The 16361-nt window shown below is 40.9% G+C and overlaps 1 protein-coding gene across 3 annotated transcripts in view; it reads right to left on the bottom strand.

Annotated features, from left to right (window-relative positions):
• cacna2d2a (calcium channel, voltage-dependent, alpha 2/delta subunit 2a) overlaps positions 1–16361 on the bottom strand; it is a 139452-nt gene that overhangs the window by 96876 nt on the left and 26215 nt on the right. For all 3 annotated transcript variants that reach the window (XM_058630778.1, XM_058630777.1, XM_058630779.1), the window contains exon 3: positions 5040–5156. In XM_058630778.1, coding sequence (XP_058486761.1) covers positions 5040–5156 — 117 coding nt within the window. The remainder of the gene's footprint in view (positions 1–5039; positions 5157–16361) is intronic.

The raw sequence follows: 16361 nt of genomic DNA on the forward strand, positions 1-16361 counted from the left end.
CATGTTATAATGTGATTCAAAACAAACCTCTCTCAAAAGAGATGATCAAAATGACTGGTAATCAAATTACAAATGGGTTAATAACTGATTAGTTGTACTGTATGTTATTCATTTACTGTCTGTCAAATCAAATCCATTCATTTATTTGCATGGAGCCAAATCACAGTACAAGTATTACCTCACGGTACAGTAAGACTCAGTAAGGCCGAGACTCTTTTTGTTCATTTTAAAGAGACAAATGTGCTGCTCCCTTTCAACTGGAACACTATACATTTGCAATTTACCTCTGAATTTCAAAGACAAATGGATATTTTGTGTTTCCTGGCTCAAGAATTACGTTTTACATTGTGTTAATGAAACATTTTAACTCACTCATATTTGACACAATGGATGGTTTTAACTATAGGACAAACAGGAGCCTTGTTGTTTATTGCAAAATTTAAATAAACTGAAGATTGTGTCTTTCACGTAAGTGTAGATTACAGCTCTAGCTGTGTCATTGGTTATGGAGTCAGGTTTTTAATTTAGATATGCAGAGTAAAAATAAGTATTCTGTTTCTTTTGTCAATTGTAATGGTTGTTCATTTGTTACATATAAGTAATAATAGAACTATTATATAACTATAGCTTATGTACACAATGGAAATTGACCCAGCCATATTTTATCTGCTGCTACAGTGACCTGAATAACTGTCAGGACACTTCCTTCATCACCATGGTCTCACCCTGCAACCATCTCAGAATCCATCCCAGTAGAGCGCTGGGTGTGTATCCATCAAGCCCAGAGCAGCCCAGAGGCAGTCATCCCTTCAGCCTGTAAGTAGTATTGGACTAGTATTGAGATCTGTGTAATTGGATTAGTCCCCCCTCCATTCAACGAGTTTGTGTGAAATCATAACCTAAGAGCGTCGACAATGGTAGTTTTTGTTGTGCAGCCGCTGATGGGAAAGAAACATGATCTCTGTCTGTAGTTCCTGGCCTTATCCTTTCTCCCACCCCGAGGCTAGAAAATCCAAGCAGCAGTCTGACTGACAGCTCAACTCTGGCTCTGACTGACAGCGAGCAGGACGTTGTGCAGCCCCAGCCAGTTCTGAGGGACCCAACTGATCCCAGTTTTTTCCCGTGGTAATCATATGGAGCATCACAAAGAGGAGCACGTATAAAAGGGCTAAGGGCTCGCATCAGTCTGAAAGGTCCATCAAACCCGTTTTGGCTTTATACACATGACAGGTTACATGGAGGGCTGTGTTCTCTCCGGCTGCTCTTGGTTACAAAGCCTGTCAGACACACACTCGCTCAGGTGTGAGCCTGTTGCTCAACACAAACTACAAAGAAACACACACAGACACACCGGTGCATGCAGTGTGCAGGAGTTCACAACCACAAACGGTACTCGGCTGCTCGCCGATGCAAGGACAGATGTTTCCCGGGCGTCTGCTTCAATTCACACAGAAATACAATACATTCAAATAAATGTAATACATTAGCAGAAGCTTCACTGGGTCACATTTCAACCGGAGGATTTTAGTCAAAATGTCCAGTGGCGAAATGGAAGCCTGTCGCCCACCAGGGTTTGTGTTAGATTTTAATTTTGGCACCAACTGGAGACTTTGACCATTGTTTCAGAAGATTGCTGAAGCCAGAGGCAGAGAGAGGGAGAACACACAGTAGAAGAGATGAAGTGAAAAAGTGAAGGGAATAGATAAGTACTGGAGAGAGAGAGAGAGAGAGGGAATAAATCAGCTTATGTGTGAAGTATGATCGAATAGAAATCATATTTTTTAGATATTTAGACCTGCATACCTTTTCAGATGCAGGCATACAGTGCACTGGCAAAGGTGGACTATTATAATTTCCACAAATTCAGGACACACAAAGATGGAAAAGACATTTTCCATCCAACTGGTGCACACCAGAGTCTGTATCATGTTCATCCTTTCTTGATTGTCAAGGCAGGTTCTCATGCACACCTGACTATCACATTTGTTTTTTTCCATTTTTGTCTTTTACCACATAATAAACACAATATTTAAATCATCCAAATGTGTTGCTAATTCAGAAATTAAGGCTAAAGCAACTAAATCCAAAGCAACAAATCACCTGGAGCAGTATTTTAATAGGTTGCGGATGAATAATTTCTTCCTGCAATGCAAACACAATACTCCCATCCACACACACACACACACATACTTTTAAATGTGTGGCAGGGAACGTATGCGACTAAATAACCATTACAGGGGGTAGAAACAGCCTGGAATATGAAATGCCGTCAACACAGCGCTGAGCAGAGTTTCAGACCGTCTTATCTACAGACTGCATTAAGACACGGCTTTCACTTTCCTCCGTGTATAAATAATAAGTCCACACGAATTTCTGCACTTACAGTCTTGAATTTTTTTTGTTCTCGCGGGAGGAAAAAAATAATAATTACCGCGCAAAACGAAATGTATTAACCTGTTGCATTCTTCTTTGTGAAGGTTTGTATTTTTAAACATACAGTAACTTCACATTGCTTGGTCCTTTATGCAGATTTATTCTTTGACTTTCTTGTCTTTGATTTTTACCCCAAAATCTCTTTCTCTACCTCTGTGTAACCACACACACACACACACACACACACTCTCGCTCCATCTCTCATTCGCCTCCTGCTTGCTGCTCATTTTTAAATCTATGAATTTCTGAACATAATTTTCTTGATTTTTCCATGCCCCAGGGAGACATTCTCATTCCAGCCTCTCTCTTTTTTCACCTCATTTCCTCCCTCCTGAGTGAATCTCCCAGACAGGATGTGAGGTGACAATGTCGCCTGTGGGGGATAAGGTGGGGCGGTTAGGGTGTGTGTGTGTGTGTGTGTGTGTGTGTGTGTGTGTGTTCAAAGAAGTGGAAGTGCTGATGGGGGGGTGCAGTAAAAACTGAAAAAAATAAATAAAAGAGGATTGGAGGATCATTGCTCTGCTCTTCCAAATCCAATCCTACACATGACCACAGGAGACGCACAGAACACCTTCTTCTCTTTCAAGATCCAAACCCGCAGAATTAACCATGCCTTTGAGAAACTTCAGTTCTCCCTTGGAATGAATTTGTCTCATCCCGCAAGACCTTGTGCTTTTGAAAGATAGACACTTCTGCCCCATTATAAGTCTTCAGCTGTGTTTTTTTTTTTTAAAAAGCAAAAAAAAAAAGCCCACTCTTTCGCCTTGAGTGACCATATCTGGACAGAAACAGGGTGAAGAAAAGTGGACAGTGCCTCAAACAGCACTGCTCCTAAAGGAGGTGCCACATGGATGACACTCAAATCATATCACATCCACGTTCTTATCAAATCTCTTACACACACACACACACGCGCATAAACGGAAGGCTCAGTGTTTGAAAGAGCTTTTCCATTTTCAGTGTGTGTGCACGTGAGTCTGTGGTGTCCAGCTCTAAGTCTACGTTTTAGGGTTAGAGTTACAGGTTAGGAAAGTGTTGGGGCTTTAGTTTAAGACGATCAAGGTTAGGGTGAAGGCCCTGGTATAGTTCCGCGAACCAACGAGCACCGTGTGCATGACGGGAACTGCACGCAGAGCGCATGTTGGGTGCACGCGGACAGTGCATGCACAGATTAAAGGAATACTTCACCGATTTGCATTTAGCTTTGTATTACTAGAATAGGGCTAGTATTTCCCAATCTCAGTTTCCCCTGAGTCAAGAAATACCTTATTCTTTTCTTTGTTCCATGCCCACCAGTGACACTTGGTCCGAGGCTTGAAACTGCAATGCTAATTCTGCACTTTTTAGACCCACTCGTAGGGGGGACGGGACCTCATTCCCAGAATGTAAACAGTGTCCGCCATCTTTGCTAACAGCTACGCTAACAGGACCAAGTGTCACTAAATGCTAATCGGGTTAAGTATTCCTTTAAGCCATGCTCACCAAGCAGAAAAACACATTTTAACAACAGAAGAAGTAGTTGCCAAGGATAGCCTAAACCTGGCAACCCCCAAACTGGCTGTCTGCGGGAGCTGTAGCATCATTCTCTTCTTCTATGAATAGGAATGCGTCCTATTCCCTGCGTCCAGACTTGTACTGCCACCCGATGCTGACGTCAGATACTACAGGACCCTGACGCATGAGTAGTACTTTGTGCACGGAAGTATATCAGGGCCTTAAGGGGGTAAACGGAATGAATTATGCCTGAGTAATAATAGAAGAAGATGAAGAAAACCGCAGTGATTAAAAAGAATCAGTGTTGATGTGTGCGGCCATTGTGGGGTAAAACAAGGACAAATTAAGGTTTAAAGTACTAATTCTTAGCTGGTAATTTAGGAATTACAACTATTCAACATGTTGTGTAACAAAAATAAAATAAAAAACCTGTGTTTGAACAGACTACTGCACAGGAGACGCAAGATTTTAAAATGGATTTTTCCAGAATGATCATAAATGATCGCGTATTTTACTGATCTAATTTCCCTCCGTGTCACTACACTCATCTGTGCGTCTCCCCCGCCCCCACTCCCCTCCCCCCTCCCCTCTTTGTCTCGAGATGCTCCTCGCTGTGAGAGCAAAACAAATTTTTAACTAATCACAGGGCTGTCTGAGCATAACAGTGGAAATAATTACAATGCCAAATGCATAACATCGCAATGATAACGTCTGAGATAATGCCTCTTCTCACAGACGACACAAAATAATGCTGAAAATAAAAATTCATGCCAGTATTCAACAAATGCAAAAGTTTATCCATTCATTATCGCCACCGTTTATCCTTTTGGGGATTGCACAGGGCCGGAACCAATTCCAGCAAAACTCTTTAGTGCTGTGCAAAGAATAAATGAATGGATATATAAAGTTTTATTCCAACAATAAAGAAGAATTAGTTCAAGTTTAAAGAGGAATACAGTTGAGAACACGCCTTATCAAATTGTTTGTCCACATGGAAATGGAGTTCAGTACAATTCAGTGTAAATAAAAGTTTAAATAGTTCAAAGAAAATCTAATTAAATGACGTGCAGAGCGTGTTTGTAAACAAGTTATATGAAGCCCCACCCACTTACCTCCAGAGCCTTCCTCTTACTGTTGAGCAGTTTGGAGATGTCCCTTGCCACCCTCTCCACCAAGTCCTTGGGATTATTTCTCTTGATTTCAAACTGGCTCTTCTTCTCACTGTAGATCTGCAGATGAAGAACACAGGGGAGGTCAGACACAGCCTTTAATTTCACTGCGACGATCACACATCGTTCCCAATGTGGCGCACAAGATGGTCGACATTTAATGTACATCAAGCAGAACATAACCTGGACTCTAAACCCATAATCCTCGGCCCTGTAGCAGAATTAAACACAGAACAGAGCCTTAATGGCAAAGCACTTAGCTAACTAGATGAAGTCTGTCAGCCAGGATCAAATTAAACTCCAGTGGATCCTCACTGCTGGGTGAACACCTTCTATCGCCACAATGTTAAGTCTTTTGGAACTAAGACAAGCAGCCTTATTCACAGCGGGCTGACAGAATATTCCTCCCTTAATACAACAGCTTTCTACAAGCTATCCTGAACCTTACATGAGTAGAACTTATGTTACATAACTCTTAGGTATAAGCAGTATTATCTCTTAATCAGACAAAGTCTTGTGAATCAAAGAAATTGGCTGGGAAGCTACATCCAAAGGATATTTGGAAAGGTAGGGCATGAATGACAGATGCTTGGACCAATGACAGAGAGGAAGGCACTTGGGAGATTAGTCTGCCACCTCTGGAAGAATTAGGGCTGACTCGGCACAGATGCTCTCTGTAGGATCTGAAGTCTACAACAGAGCAACGCCTGAGAGACTATACCAATTATCCCTTTGCCCCAAGACACAGAAAGACCTACTTTCACACCATGAAAACCATTCTGTATAGTTCTGCCACAGGAAGAAAAAAAAAAAAAAAAAAAGAAGCCAAAACATGTTGTTAAAAAGCAATTAGTGTCATCTTAAGTCTTAAATGCTGCAGTTACGCCGTGCAACTGATTTAGAGTCACTTACTCAGCCTCATCGTCACTTATTTAAGTAAAATACTGGATAATATATACAAGAAAAGTTAAGATTAAGAACTGTTAATCGGAACAAAAGTGAATGAATCTTGAAATATCAGTTAAAAAGATATTTGAAATACGATATGTCTTTGTCAGTACACATACTTCCATTCCATTCAAATATTTCTTAGGTCAAAATCAGTTTCCAGTTGATTCTGTTTCCTCATGCTGATCACAAATCACATTCATCTTTATGTTGTTTTTGACATGTTTGCTCTCAAATAACGCTTTTTCTTTTCTGTACATGTAATTAATCAGTCAGAGTCATGCAGTGTTTCTCTTCGTAACTGAATAAGATTGCAGCGAGCACTATTCCTCACCAAATTAAACACTCACATACACATACTCCCAAAGGGACTCCTGCCTGGTCTAAAATAAAAAAAACCTTCTTCAGAGCAGCTGAAAACAACCTGGCCGGGGGCTACAGTATATATTTACACGACACACTGTAGTTGAATAACTGCAGCACTGCAGTTGGCCAGTCTGGTGTAGATTACATTTTGTGGGCTGATCAGCTGACGCTGTTTACATCGAGCGAGCCGCTGTTTTTATCCCGTGATTTGAGTCACGCCTTGAATCTCAGTCTCAATCAACGTTATTTGAGATTGAACCGTCGATGCCCGTACACTTCAGCTCTCGTATCAGTGAAGTCGCTTTCAACGTTTCATTTAAAAGTGCCACGGTAATGATGTGTTGCTCTGTTATGGAATCTTAAGTCTGAAGGGATTGATGGGTTGATGTGCGGCAATTAGGGAAAAAGAAAACACCGCGATCCATATGATCCGTCTCTGTCAAGCTGAAAGCTGGGCAGGCGGCCAGAGACAGTTTCCTTCCACTGAGCAGGCAGACCTGGCCCCAGAAACTCAGACCATGCCAGCCGAGCACTCTCGGGAGATTGCCTGGTGTCTTATTTTGGCCCCGCTGCGAGGGATCAGGGAGACTGTTTGGTTTCAAGCAACACTTCTCAAAGTGAAAGTTAAAGGTGACGTCAGCAGATAATGCAGCAACACTGTCATTTAAATATCTTTACGAGATGTGTGGTTTGGTTCTTATCGATTACTAAATTAATCGCCAACTATTTTGATCATCGATTATTCGGTTGAGGGTTTTCTAAAGAATTAAAACCAGTTTCTGTGATTTTCCATCTTCTTAAATGTGAATATTGTCTGGTTTCTTTGCTCCATATGACTAAGAAATCTGAATCCTTTCGGTTTGTGGACAGAAAAAGACATTTGAGAACATTGATCAGTATTTTTCAACATTTTATGGACCAAACAGTTAATCGATTATCGAGAAAATGATCGACAGTTAGTTGCAGCCCTAATTTTATTTTCTACAGCTCCTCAAAAAGTCATTTGTGTGGAGTTCTGTGTACACACACACTCAAACACACACACACACACACACACACAAACACTTCACACAACCAGTTAATGTCTAGTTAACACCAAACCCTACTCCTAACCCCACAATTCAAATATTGACCCAGCAATTAATCTGTACCTCAGAATTGAGGTTCTGCCTCACTAGGACCAGTTCTTGGTCCCCATGAGGACTACTGGTCCTGACAAGGTCAGTGTTTATGGCAGAAAAGAGAAGGTTAAGAAGTCAGTTATTATCCCTCAGTTTTGGCACATAGAGAAACACTACATTCCATTTGTGTCAAGGTGGAAGAAGTTATTAATGGAATCTTATTAAACCATAAAATAAGAGCAAAGTTTTCCTGCGCTCCATTGACAGAATACATAACCTTGAGAATTTTAAGCAACGCAATTTTTCAAGTCGCTTCTAAAACCATGTCAAATTTGTTTTGAAAACGATATTCATCCCCTTAATGTGCAGTAGTGCTCTCTGGGCCGACTTCTGAGTGCAAGACTCATGGCAGACATTACTTCCTCCAAACATGCAGCCAGCAAACCACTGAGAAACTCCGTCACCAGCTGTCGTCCAAATTGTATAAAATTAGCTTCTGCAAAACACTCGCTTGGTAAATTGCTTCCTGTCTTGCTAAGGTGAAAAAGCTGAATTATCAAAATGGGCTTTTACAATAATAATAATAATATTGGGTCCAAGTCTGAAGAAACAATCCATGGATAACACTTTAGTGAAACTTTATCCTACACTTAAAATTATCTTAAATCTTGGAAATAAACATATTTAATCTAATTTAACAGAATTTAAAGTTGTGATATAAAGTAGCAATAATTGTGCAGAAGTCACAAAATGGACCGTTTTTTCAAAGTGAACTTTGAACTGTGAAGTATTTCCAAATTTCACAAATTCAATCCGTTTTTAAACATCTTGCTCAGGTGTGTTTATATAATTGGTTCTAAAGTTTCATCAGATTGCCTAAATTGTGCTGAAAAAAAGGATATATGACACTATAGAGCACATTCTTGTAGCCTCTGTATGTTTTAACATGAAAATGCTCGGAGTTAAAAGGACGTGCTAACCATATATCCATGTACACTGTTTGTTTCCTTCCCCAGAGACCTGTGTGTCTCCTCTGCATCATTTGCTGTCACATAAACACCACGAGTACCCGTTTCTCTGCCATTTTCTATGTGAACAACCATGTTTTCCTCAGAAAAAAAAAAAAAAATCCATGATCTGTTTTATTACTCTAACTGGACTAATAAAAAAACCCAAAAGTGAGACAAATAAAGATAGATAGTAGCGTGGATTGCTCATCTTCCTGACAGGTCAGCCATTACAAGCTCCTGTATTGGGCAGATGAGGTCCGTGTCCATGCTGAGAGAAGATTGAGCTGCACTGTCAGCCAGACGGAGCTCTGGCCCAGAGAGAAGCAGCCGGCCAATGACCATTAGGCTGGAGGAGCCATTGACGCAGACAGACAGCACATGGTAATGCTGGCCATGGAAGCCCTGAGGAGCATTAATTCCCCTTTAGCTGGAGGTTGGAGATGAGTGACCATCATTACTGAAGGGCCATATGCACCTCAGCCCACCTGCAATTATATTTGAGGGTTTTGGAGCTTGACTCACTCACAGGTAATGGGGCAGCTACAGGGGGAAAAAACCAGGCACTGTGGCTGCTAACTTTACTCATAATCATATCCAGTGTCTGAGCTGAGGTGTGACTGCTGAGGGCACAACAATATCAGGAAACATGTTTACTGTTACTAAAAAACTTAAGATCTGTGAGGTACAGTACGGCAAACTTAATACCGACTACATCAGCGGATAAGAACAAAAGTGACTATTTTCTATTGATTTGCTTTGATTGATTTCCTTTTGTCGACTGCTACGTACACACAATCCAATATAAATGATGTATAGTCAATGGTGGAAGAAGTGCTCAGACCATTTCCTCCGGCTAAATGATCTACAAAGTCTCCGTGCATGTCTCAAATACCAGCCATCTGATTGATGTTCCTTTCCCACCATGGGTGTGTTTCATAACATTAAAGAAATGTCAGTTGGAATCAACATGTTATGAAGCCTAATGTGTTCAAAACGGGGGGAAAAAAAGAAGAAGAAAATGGATGTGACTGTTCTGTGGTGCCTGTAATAAAAAAAAGAAAAAAAAGGAATGATAATTCACGCATTGGAAACACTGTGAATCTGTTATGCTGTTGGCTGATGGACGGGACGTCTGGACGGCGTTATGTGTCGGGTTGTCATTCTCCAAGGAAAAGAAGAGAGTGTCACTGACAGCCAATCAGACCTTCTGCTGCTAACGCTCACACAGGATTCGACAGAAGTAACCATGCCAGTCGCCACCAATATGCTTTCTCTGGCAGGCAGGACCCACTGAGATTTTTCACACATACGCAGAGAGAACATGCTAATGTAAACGTGCACAAACTCACACTGGTGCCCTCTGTACGGCTCACACACACACACACACACATTCCCATCATTAGCCATGATGACTGGTTCCAGTGTGCCAAGCTCTGAGTGTCTCTGTAAACACACAGATGGAACCACAGAGGGTGGCAAGATTCCAGAAAATCACTGGTTAAAAGTGGTATGCCGATTCATTCATCACGCAGTCACGTTACATTATTAAGAAACCTTGTTAGTTCTACAGAAAACGCCGGCACCGACACGTGTTCCGCACGCCCGACATATTTCAAAATGTCCCTCCTGTCAAAGGAGAGTCAAAAGACTAAACGATAACAAAGAAAAAAAGATTTCTTTTTGCCTCCGTCGCTTGTTTCACACTTATTTGTCGACTCTTTTTTTCCCACTATATTGCGCCGGTAGCGCCGGTGTTTTTCGGTCGCGCTGATGTTATTGTCCCTTCGTCTGTGTCTAAAAGAGAGGACTGCTTATCTCTCTGTGAAGTCAGACACAATAGGCCGCGTCTGGCGGCGGCGGCGGCGGCGGCACCGAGTTTGACAGAGACAGATGCTACATCATTAAGGAATATTAGTGGGCTCTGCCGAGCAGACCCGGCTTCCACGGGCCCCGGGAAGAGTTCAATAAGAGAGAACATATAGGGGAGCAGCAGCCCCTAAGAGGAGCTTGATAAGACACAACACACCAGAAGCTTCTCACAGCTCGATAGGACCCGGAGGCGTCCAGAGGAGACCAGTCAGACGCAGGAGAAGAAGAAAAACTGACAGCTGTGAAGTTAGTGTCTTAGGGAGGTTTTACGTCCGATTGAGGCGCAGGGGACAAAAAAAAAGAGGTAGATCAGTGTCGGCGGCTGACAGCTTGTATACGGCTAATCTGCCACCTGCTTTGATAGCTACGAGGTCCTGCATCCTACAACGGAACAACGTCCACCACAGTGATAAACACTCCTATGTGAGACAGAATCAAGAATTTAGGGATAGATAAAACTTAGCTCAATCACAAGCTTGGAGTCGCTGTCCGTCTGGAACTCGTTCCCCGAGTTTTCCCCGACATCCAACAGAATAATTGTTAAAGTATCTTACGTTTATAATCTGACAAACATCAGATACTTACAATTATTTTTTCTGATGTCATTTTACCTCCTGTCCATTAAGCTGTTGCTCCAAAACTCAGTAGCCAATCAGCAGGCAGCTCTCCTAAGGCCCGCCCATGGTCAGAATCACAAACAAAAACCACGGGAGCAAACAAAATTCCAATCATTGCAAACAAGAAGTGTATTTTCAAACAAATAAAATACAATATTTTTGAATGATTACATTGATATTTTATTTGCAATAAAAAGACTTCTTCTTAAAAAGTGTTGTTTGAAAATATTGTCACAAATCTGCGTTATTACCCGAGGAGGTTACATTACCTCGTGGGTGACAATAATCATTAAAACTCCTCATTCACAACCAACATATTCACTGTGTAGGATTTCATTAGCGCCTGATAGCACAGAAGTGGTCCGAGTTTAAGGTAATACAGTATCTGCAGCTCTTAATATTACATTTCACACTCCAGCGGGCGCAGGCAATATCATCTACAATATTATGCATGCCACAAAACCAAATGCTTAATCTTAACAATAAAAGTGAAAAGGTAATGTTGGGGAGAAAACAAACAATTATGTAAGCTACACAGGGTCATAATTGGATGAAATAAATGTTTTTTGTTGCATTTTATTATTTGTAATACAGAAAGTGGAACATCACTGCAATAACATAAACACTGGTGAGGACGCCAATGTCAAAGCCCTCCAGTACATATTTAAGAGCACTTTTTTTAAGACTCTTGTGAGTTGCAGAAAATGTCAAAGAAATCGATCACAGCTCGGGAAGTTTGATTTTAATTTAAACAGGACCGCGGCTAACGATTACTTTCATAATCTTAATGAATAATAATTGTTTGGTCCCTGAAATGTCAGGAAATGTTTGTGTCCACAAACCAAAATGATTCAGTTTTAATGATTTCTTTGTAACAAATAAACCACAGAATATTCACGTTTAGGCTGAAAAATCTGACAACTGATTAAGTACTCGATGAATAACCGATTCATCGTAACCCTACATTTAAACAATGTCTGTGATCAGTCAGGATAAACAAAAATGTGTATTTTAATCAAATTAGCAATTACTACTGTCTGAATTCAGGGATTTTTCTTATTTTATAAATGAATCTGCGACCGTTTTACAACCATAATGAGCTGGGTAAGGGTAAGAATGATTTGCCCTGCGTACTTCTCATTACCGTAACTCCTAGACCGTTTGTGATATCTAGAGCTTTGCGCCCATATTCTTGTCATTACGGTAGCTTTCAGGACTTCCACAGAACGACCGTCTAATCACAGACACTAACACGTTTGTGACGTCTTCCAAAGCGGTCGAATAACTGCCAGATATCCAAAGTGAACGTTATCTTGGAAAAAGGAGCAGAAAGAGGCAGAAGCACTCACTCGGTGAACCTTCTTTTTTTTTGACAATTCTACAGCCATGAAATCTACATAAATCCAGGTTGCCTGAATATCATGATGGTCATAAAAGAATGAATATACTACAGTATCCCCAATGTCCAAGTCCACTTTGGTTCACACAATTATCTTGTTGCTAAATCATATTCCTGAAATCAAAAGCAAGATATTATAATAGTGCTTACAACAGCGACAGACATGTTTCGAACAGTCAGAGGCAACACACACACACACACACACACACACAAACTACCAGCAGCAAAACAAAGTGATTCAGTGCAGGCTGCATCCAGGAAACAAAGGCTGGGCTAAATATTTACATACACCCCTAGGGAGAGTTTGAGATTAGGGAGAGAAATCAACACAAAGATGACATGGGTTGTTGGGGGGGGGGGGGATTAACTCCTGTAGCATCATCAGAGGGACTGTCAACTGGTGATACAAACAGGTCTAAACAAAGAAAAACATTACTGACACAAGCGCAGCCACACACGTGAACAAACACTCTGCATACCTCCATCGCGGTGTAATCTCTGCGCTGACATTGCAAATCACCCACAGGGAAATCTACAGATGTCTGAGTAAATATCTGTATACAGTGGTGAAACTTGCTCGCTGAACCGGGTCACTGCGTCTCACCCTCATCCTCATCCTCATCCAAATGTTATCTTCACATTCTATACAGAAATGCCAGCGTACAGTCCAGACTGACCTTTTACAAGTTTGTTTTATATTAGGATTTAACAATCCCTGTTCTAAGATGAGCATAGAGCTGAAACAATTCATTATTATATAACTATTTTGATAATCGATTCATCGGTTCAAAGCTTTTTTTCTTGATTAAAACAAGACTTCCGATTGTTTAAGCTTCTTAAATGTGAGTATTTGCTTCATTTCTTTGCTCTGGATAACAAAGAAATCATTAAAAGTGAATCATTTTGGTTTGTGGACAAAACAAGACATTTGAGAACATCATCATTTCCAGGTTTGACGAACACCGATCAACGTGTTTTAAGGTTTTCCGACAATGAATCGAGAAAATAATCGACAGGTTAATCAATTATGAAAATAATTGTTAGTTGCAGCTCTAGTCACAGAGAGTGCATACCAAGAGGCAAAAAAGAAAAAGGCCCATGGACAGATGGAGCCCACAGTGATCTCCGTAATTGCCCAGTTTGGAATCTATTCATTAATTAGCCCTGTCAGCAGAACCAAAGGGTCGTGCATAAGTGGTGTGAGATTGCAGCATTCAGCTGGACTTGCTGTGCAAACCAGTTGGCAACTATCAGACGGAGGGATTCATATAGTAAGTGACTTGTTGGAGAGGAGAAGGAGAAAAAAGAAATGTGGCGCCGCCTCCCGCCTGCTCCTCTGCTCCTCTGCTCCTCTGCTCCATCCTCAGTCAGGGTATTTGTCTTTTAGACAGAGATAAACTGCAGTCCTTTTATTAACTTGCTGATGGTAGGGAATCGTTTTTCTCATCCACTGGGTTTTCTCAAATAGACGACCACAAATATATCCTCCCTGTAATTCTTACCTTCACCATTTCTCTTATTTTCCTGACTTCTTCCACCCCCATCCTCATCCTTCACTGAATACTTTATATAGCTCGAAATCTGCTTTCAGCAACCGCACAACAGCTGTTTTGTTGTTGTTTTGTTTGCAGTTGATAGGAGTCAATACTTCCTATGTCGCAATCCAAATCTATAAATAAATTGTGTGTATGATTTTAAGATTGGGTCAGCTGTACCGTAAACACGCTGTTTTACACAGCCTCCCTTTGCAATAGTTGATTTGTTTGTTTGTTTTTAATACACACTCAAATTTACTGGTCAGACATTTGCTGGTGTGAGACTCAAAAAGTATTACGATCATAAGGGCAATGGCCTTTCAGAATTAATACCTGACAAGTCAAGTGGAAACTTTGTAAATGTTTTTTTTAAAGCTCCAGTGTGTCATAATTACAAGCTTTAATCGGCAGAAAAGGAATATACCATCTATAAGTATGTTTGTATTAGTTTATAATGCTTACCATAAAAAAGTACCCTTCCTTTGGGGTACCACAGTAATGGTACAGTATGGTATGGGTGGAGCTAGACCCATGACAGTCAGCTGATTGGGCGACATGATAGAAACAGGGCTGAACATGCACTTTAGGCAAAGGCCTTGCTTTGCCGCCGTGTTTCTACATCGGACAGAGCGAGCATTTCTTTCTACAAAAACGAAGAATAAACACATACCTTACTGGTGAGTAAGGGAGGAGTTGTTACAGTCTACAGTCTCACCACTAGATGTCAGAATTTCCTACACACTGGATCCGGAACGATCAACATGGCTAATTTGCTTAGTTAATAGTTAATATGACACATGCTTTAATACACAAAGCAAAGAGTTTTCACCCCAGGACCAAAATGACTGGTTGAACAGTTGGATGTGATTTCGGATTATTTTTTAATTTTTTTTTGTGATTGAGTACAACCCCACAAATTATGCATGTGAGTTTGAGTGGGCCGTGAAAGTCCTCCTGCTGAGCAGACAGAGCCCCAGGTTTTTCTATCCCTCTGTGGCGTCTCATCCACTTCCTCCTCATTTGACTAATTACTGTGCCACTTCCACGCCACTGATAACGCCTGGCACCTGTCCATCACTCCGGCTACGATCACTCTGACTGTTTCAAATCTATAAATGAACAACTGTCCTCAAAGTTTTGAAAATGGAAACTCTGGATGTATAATTTACTCTGTCAAACCAAATTGTACTGTGCAAATCCACTAAAGCAAACAAGGAGGGTTTTTTTTATTTATTATAATATGAATCCAAATTCACGTAAATTGAGCAGATATTTTTGTCCAAATCAACTTTAATTGTACAAAGTTTTTGAAAGGTGAGGCACTTGATGAATTGTATATTTAATTGATGTCTATAACTACAAAACCATAGCATATGGCACATTAAATCTTCTTATTAAAAAAAAGTCCTGCTTGTTTTTCGAAAATTTGCAAAGAAAATGATTTATTTCACCTTAATTGTACCAGGCAAAACATTAAGAACTAACTTATTTACAATGTTGGCCATGGGATTAACTCGCCTCTTTGAAGTCATTAAATGCTTGAAGGGAAAGGTTTGGATGGCTCAATCAGAGATTCGTTTTAGAAGCAGTTGTTGTGCAGTGATTATGATCTAAAAGCAGAATCACACAGTCTCTGGATGTCAAGCTTTTGTACCCAAAACCATTTTTCTAACAGGATTTATGTGCAACACAGTAGATTTGGCAGTAAGGTCGTGTATCAGTAAGAATCTGGTGATTTGATACACGCCACAACACAGGGGTGACGATACAATGTATTGTGATAAACTGTGATACTAGACGCAAGGTGATATATTGCAATTTCTTTTTCCTGAAAATAGTCACATAGTTACAAGAAAAACTCTTATGCATAAACAGACTACTTGTGAGAGGAGTGGAAAAGGAGAGGGAGCGTAAAGCGGCTACTCAAGGTCAAATGTCTAAATCCACACAGAACCACTGTCAAGAAACTTTATGACATCATTGTGTCACGCCGTGAAACATCGCTCTATTTTATTGTATGGATATTTTCTTGAGTCTTGTGTCCAACACACACCTGAGTGACAGTCACTATGACAGCCATTTTGTTCAGTCCCACTTATCTCTGCCTTACCACAGGCAGTAGAGAGCAGAGAGAGTGGAATCGAAAGACAATTTAAACTCGCTCAGATTACATTTCAAACCTCCAAGACTGAATATTTAACCCTCTTGCCTTTTCGATAAATGATCCAGCAATTTTCAGTGACTCGGGAACTCAATTTAACCTCTCCTCTCCTATGGCCTTGCCCTTGGTAACGGCCAAACCCCTTCCTCCCTTCCTCCCTCCCTCCCTCCCTCCTCGCCACTGCCTAAAACTAACAGTGGCTGTCTGCCGGGTCCGATAGAGAGTCTTTACACAGATAG

Source organism: Solea solea, chromosome 6, assembly GCF_958295425.1.
Source record: "Solea solea chromosome 6, fSolSol10.1, whole genome shotgun sequence".
NCBI classification, from domain to species: Eukaryota; Metazoa; Chordata; class Actinopteri; order Pleuronectiformes; family Soleidae; genus Solea; species Solea solea.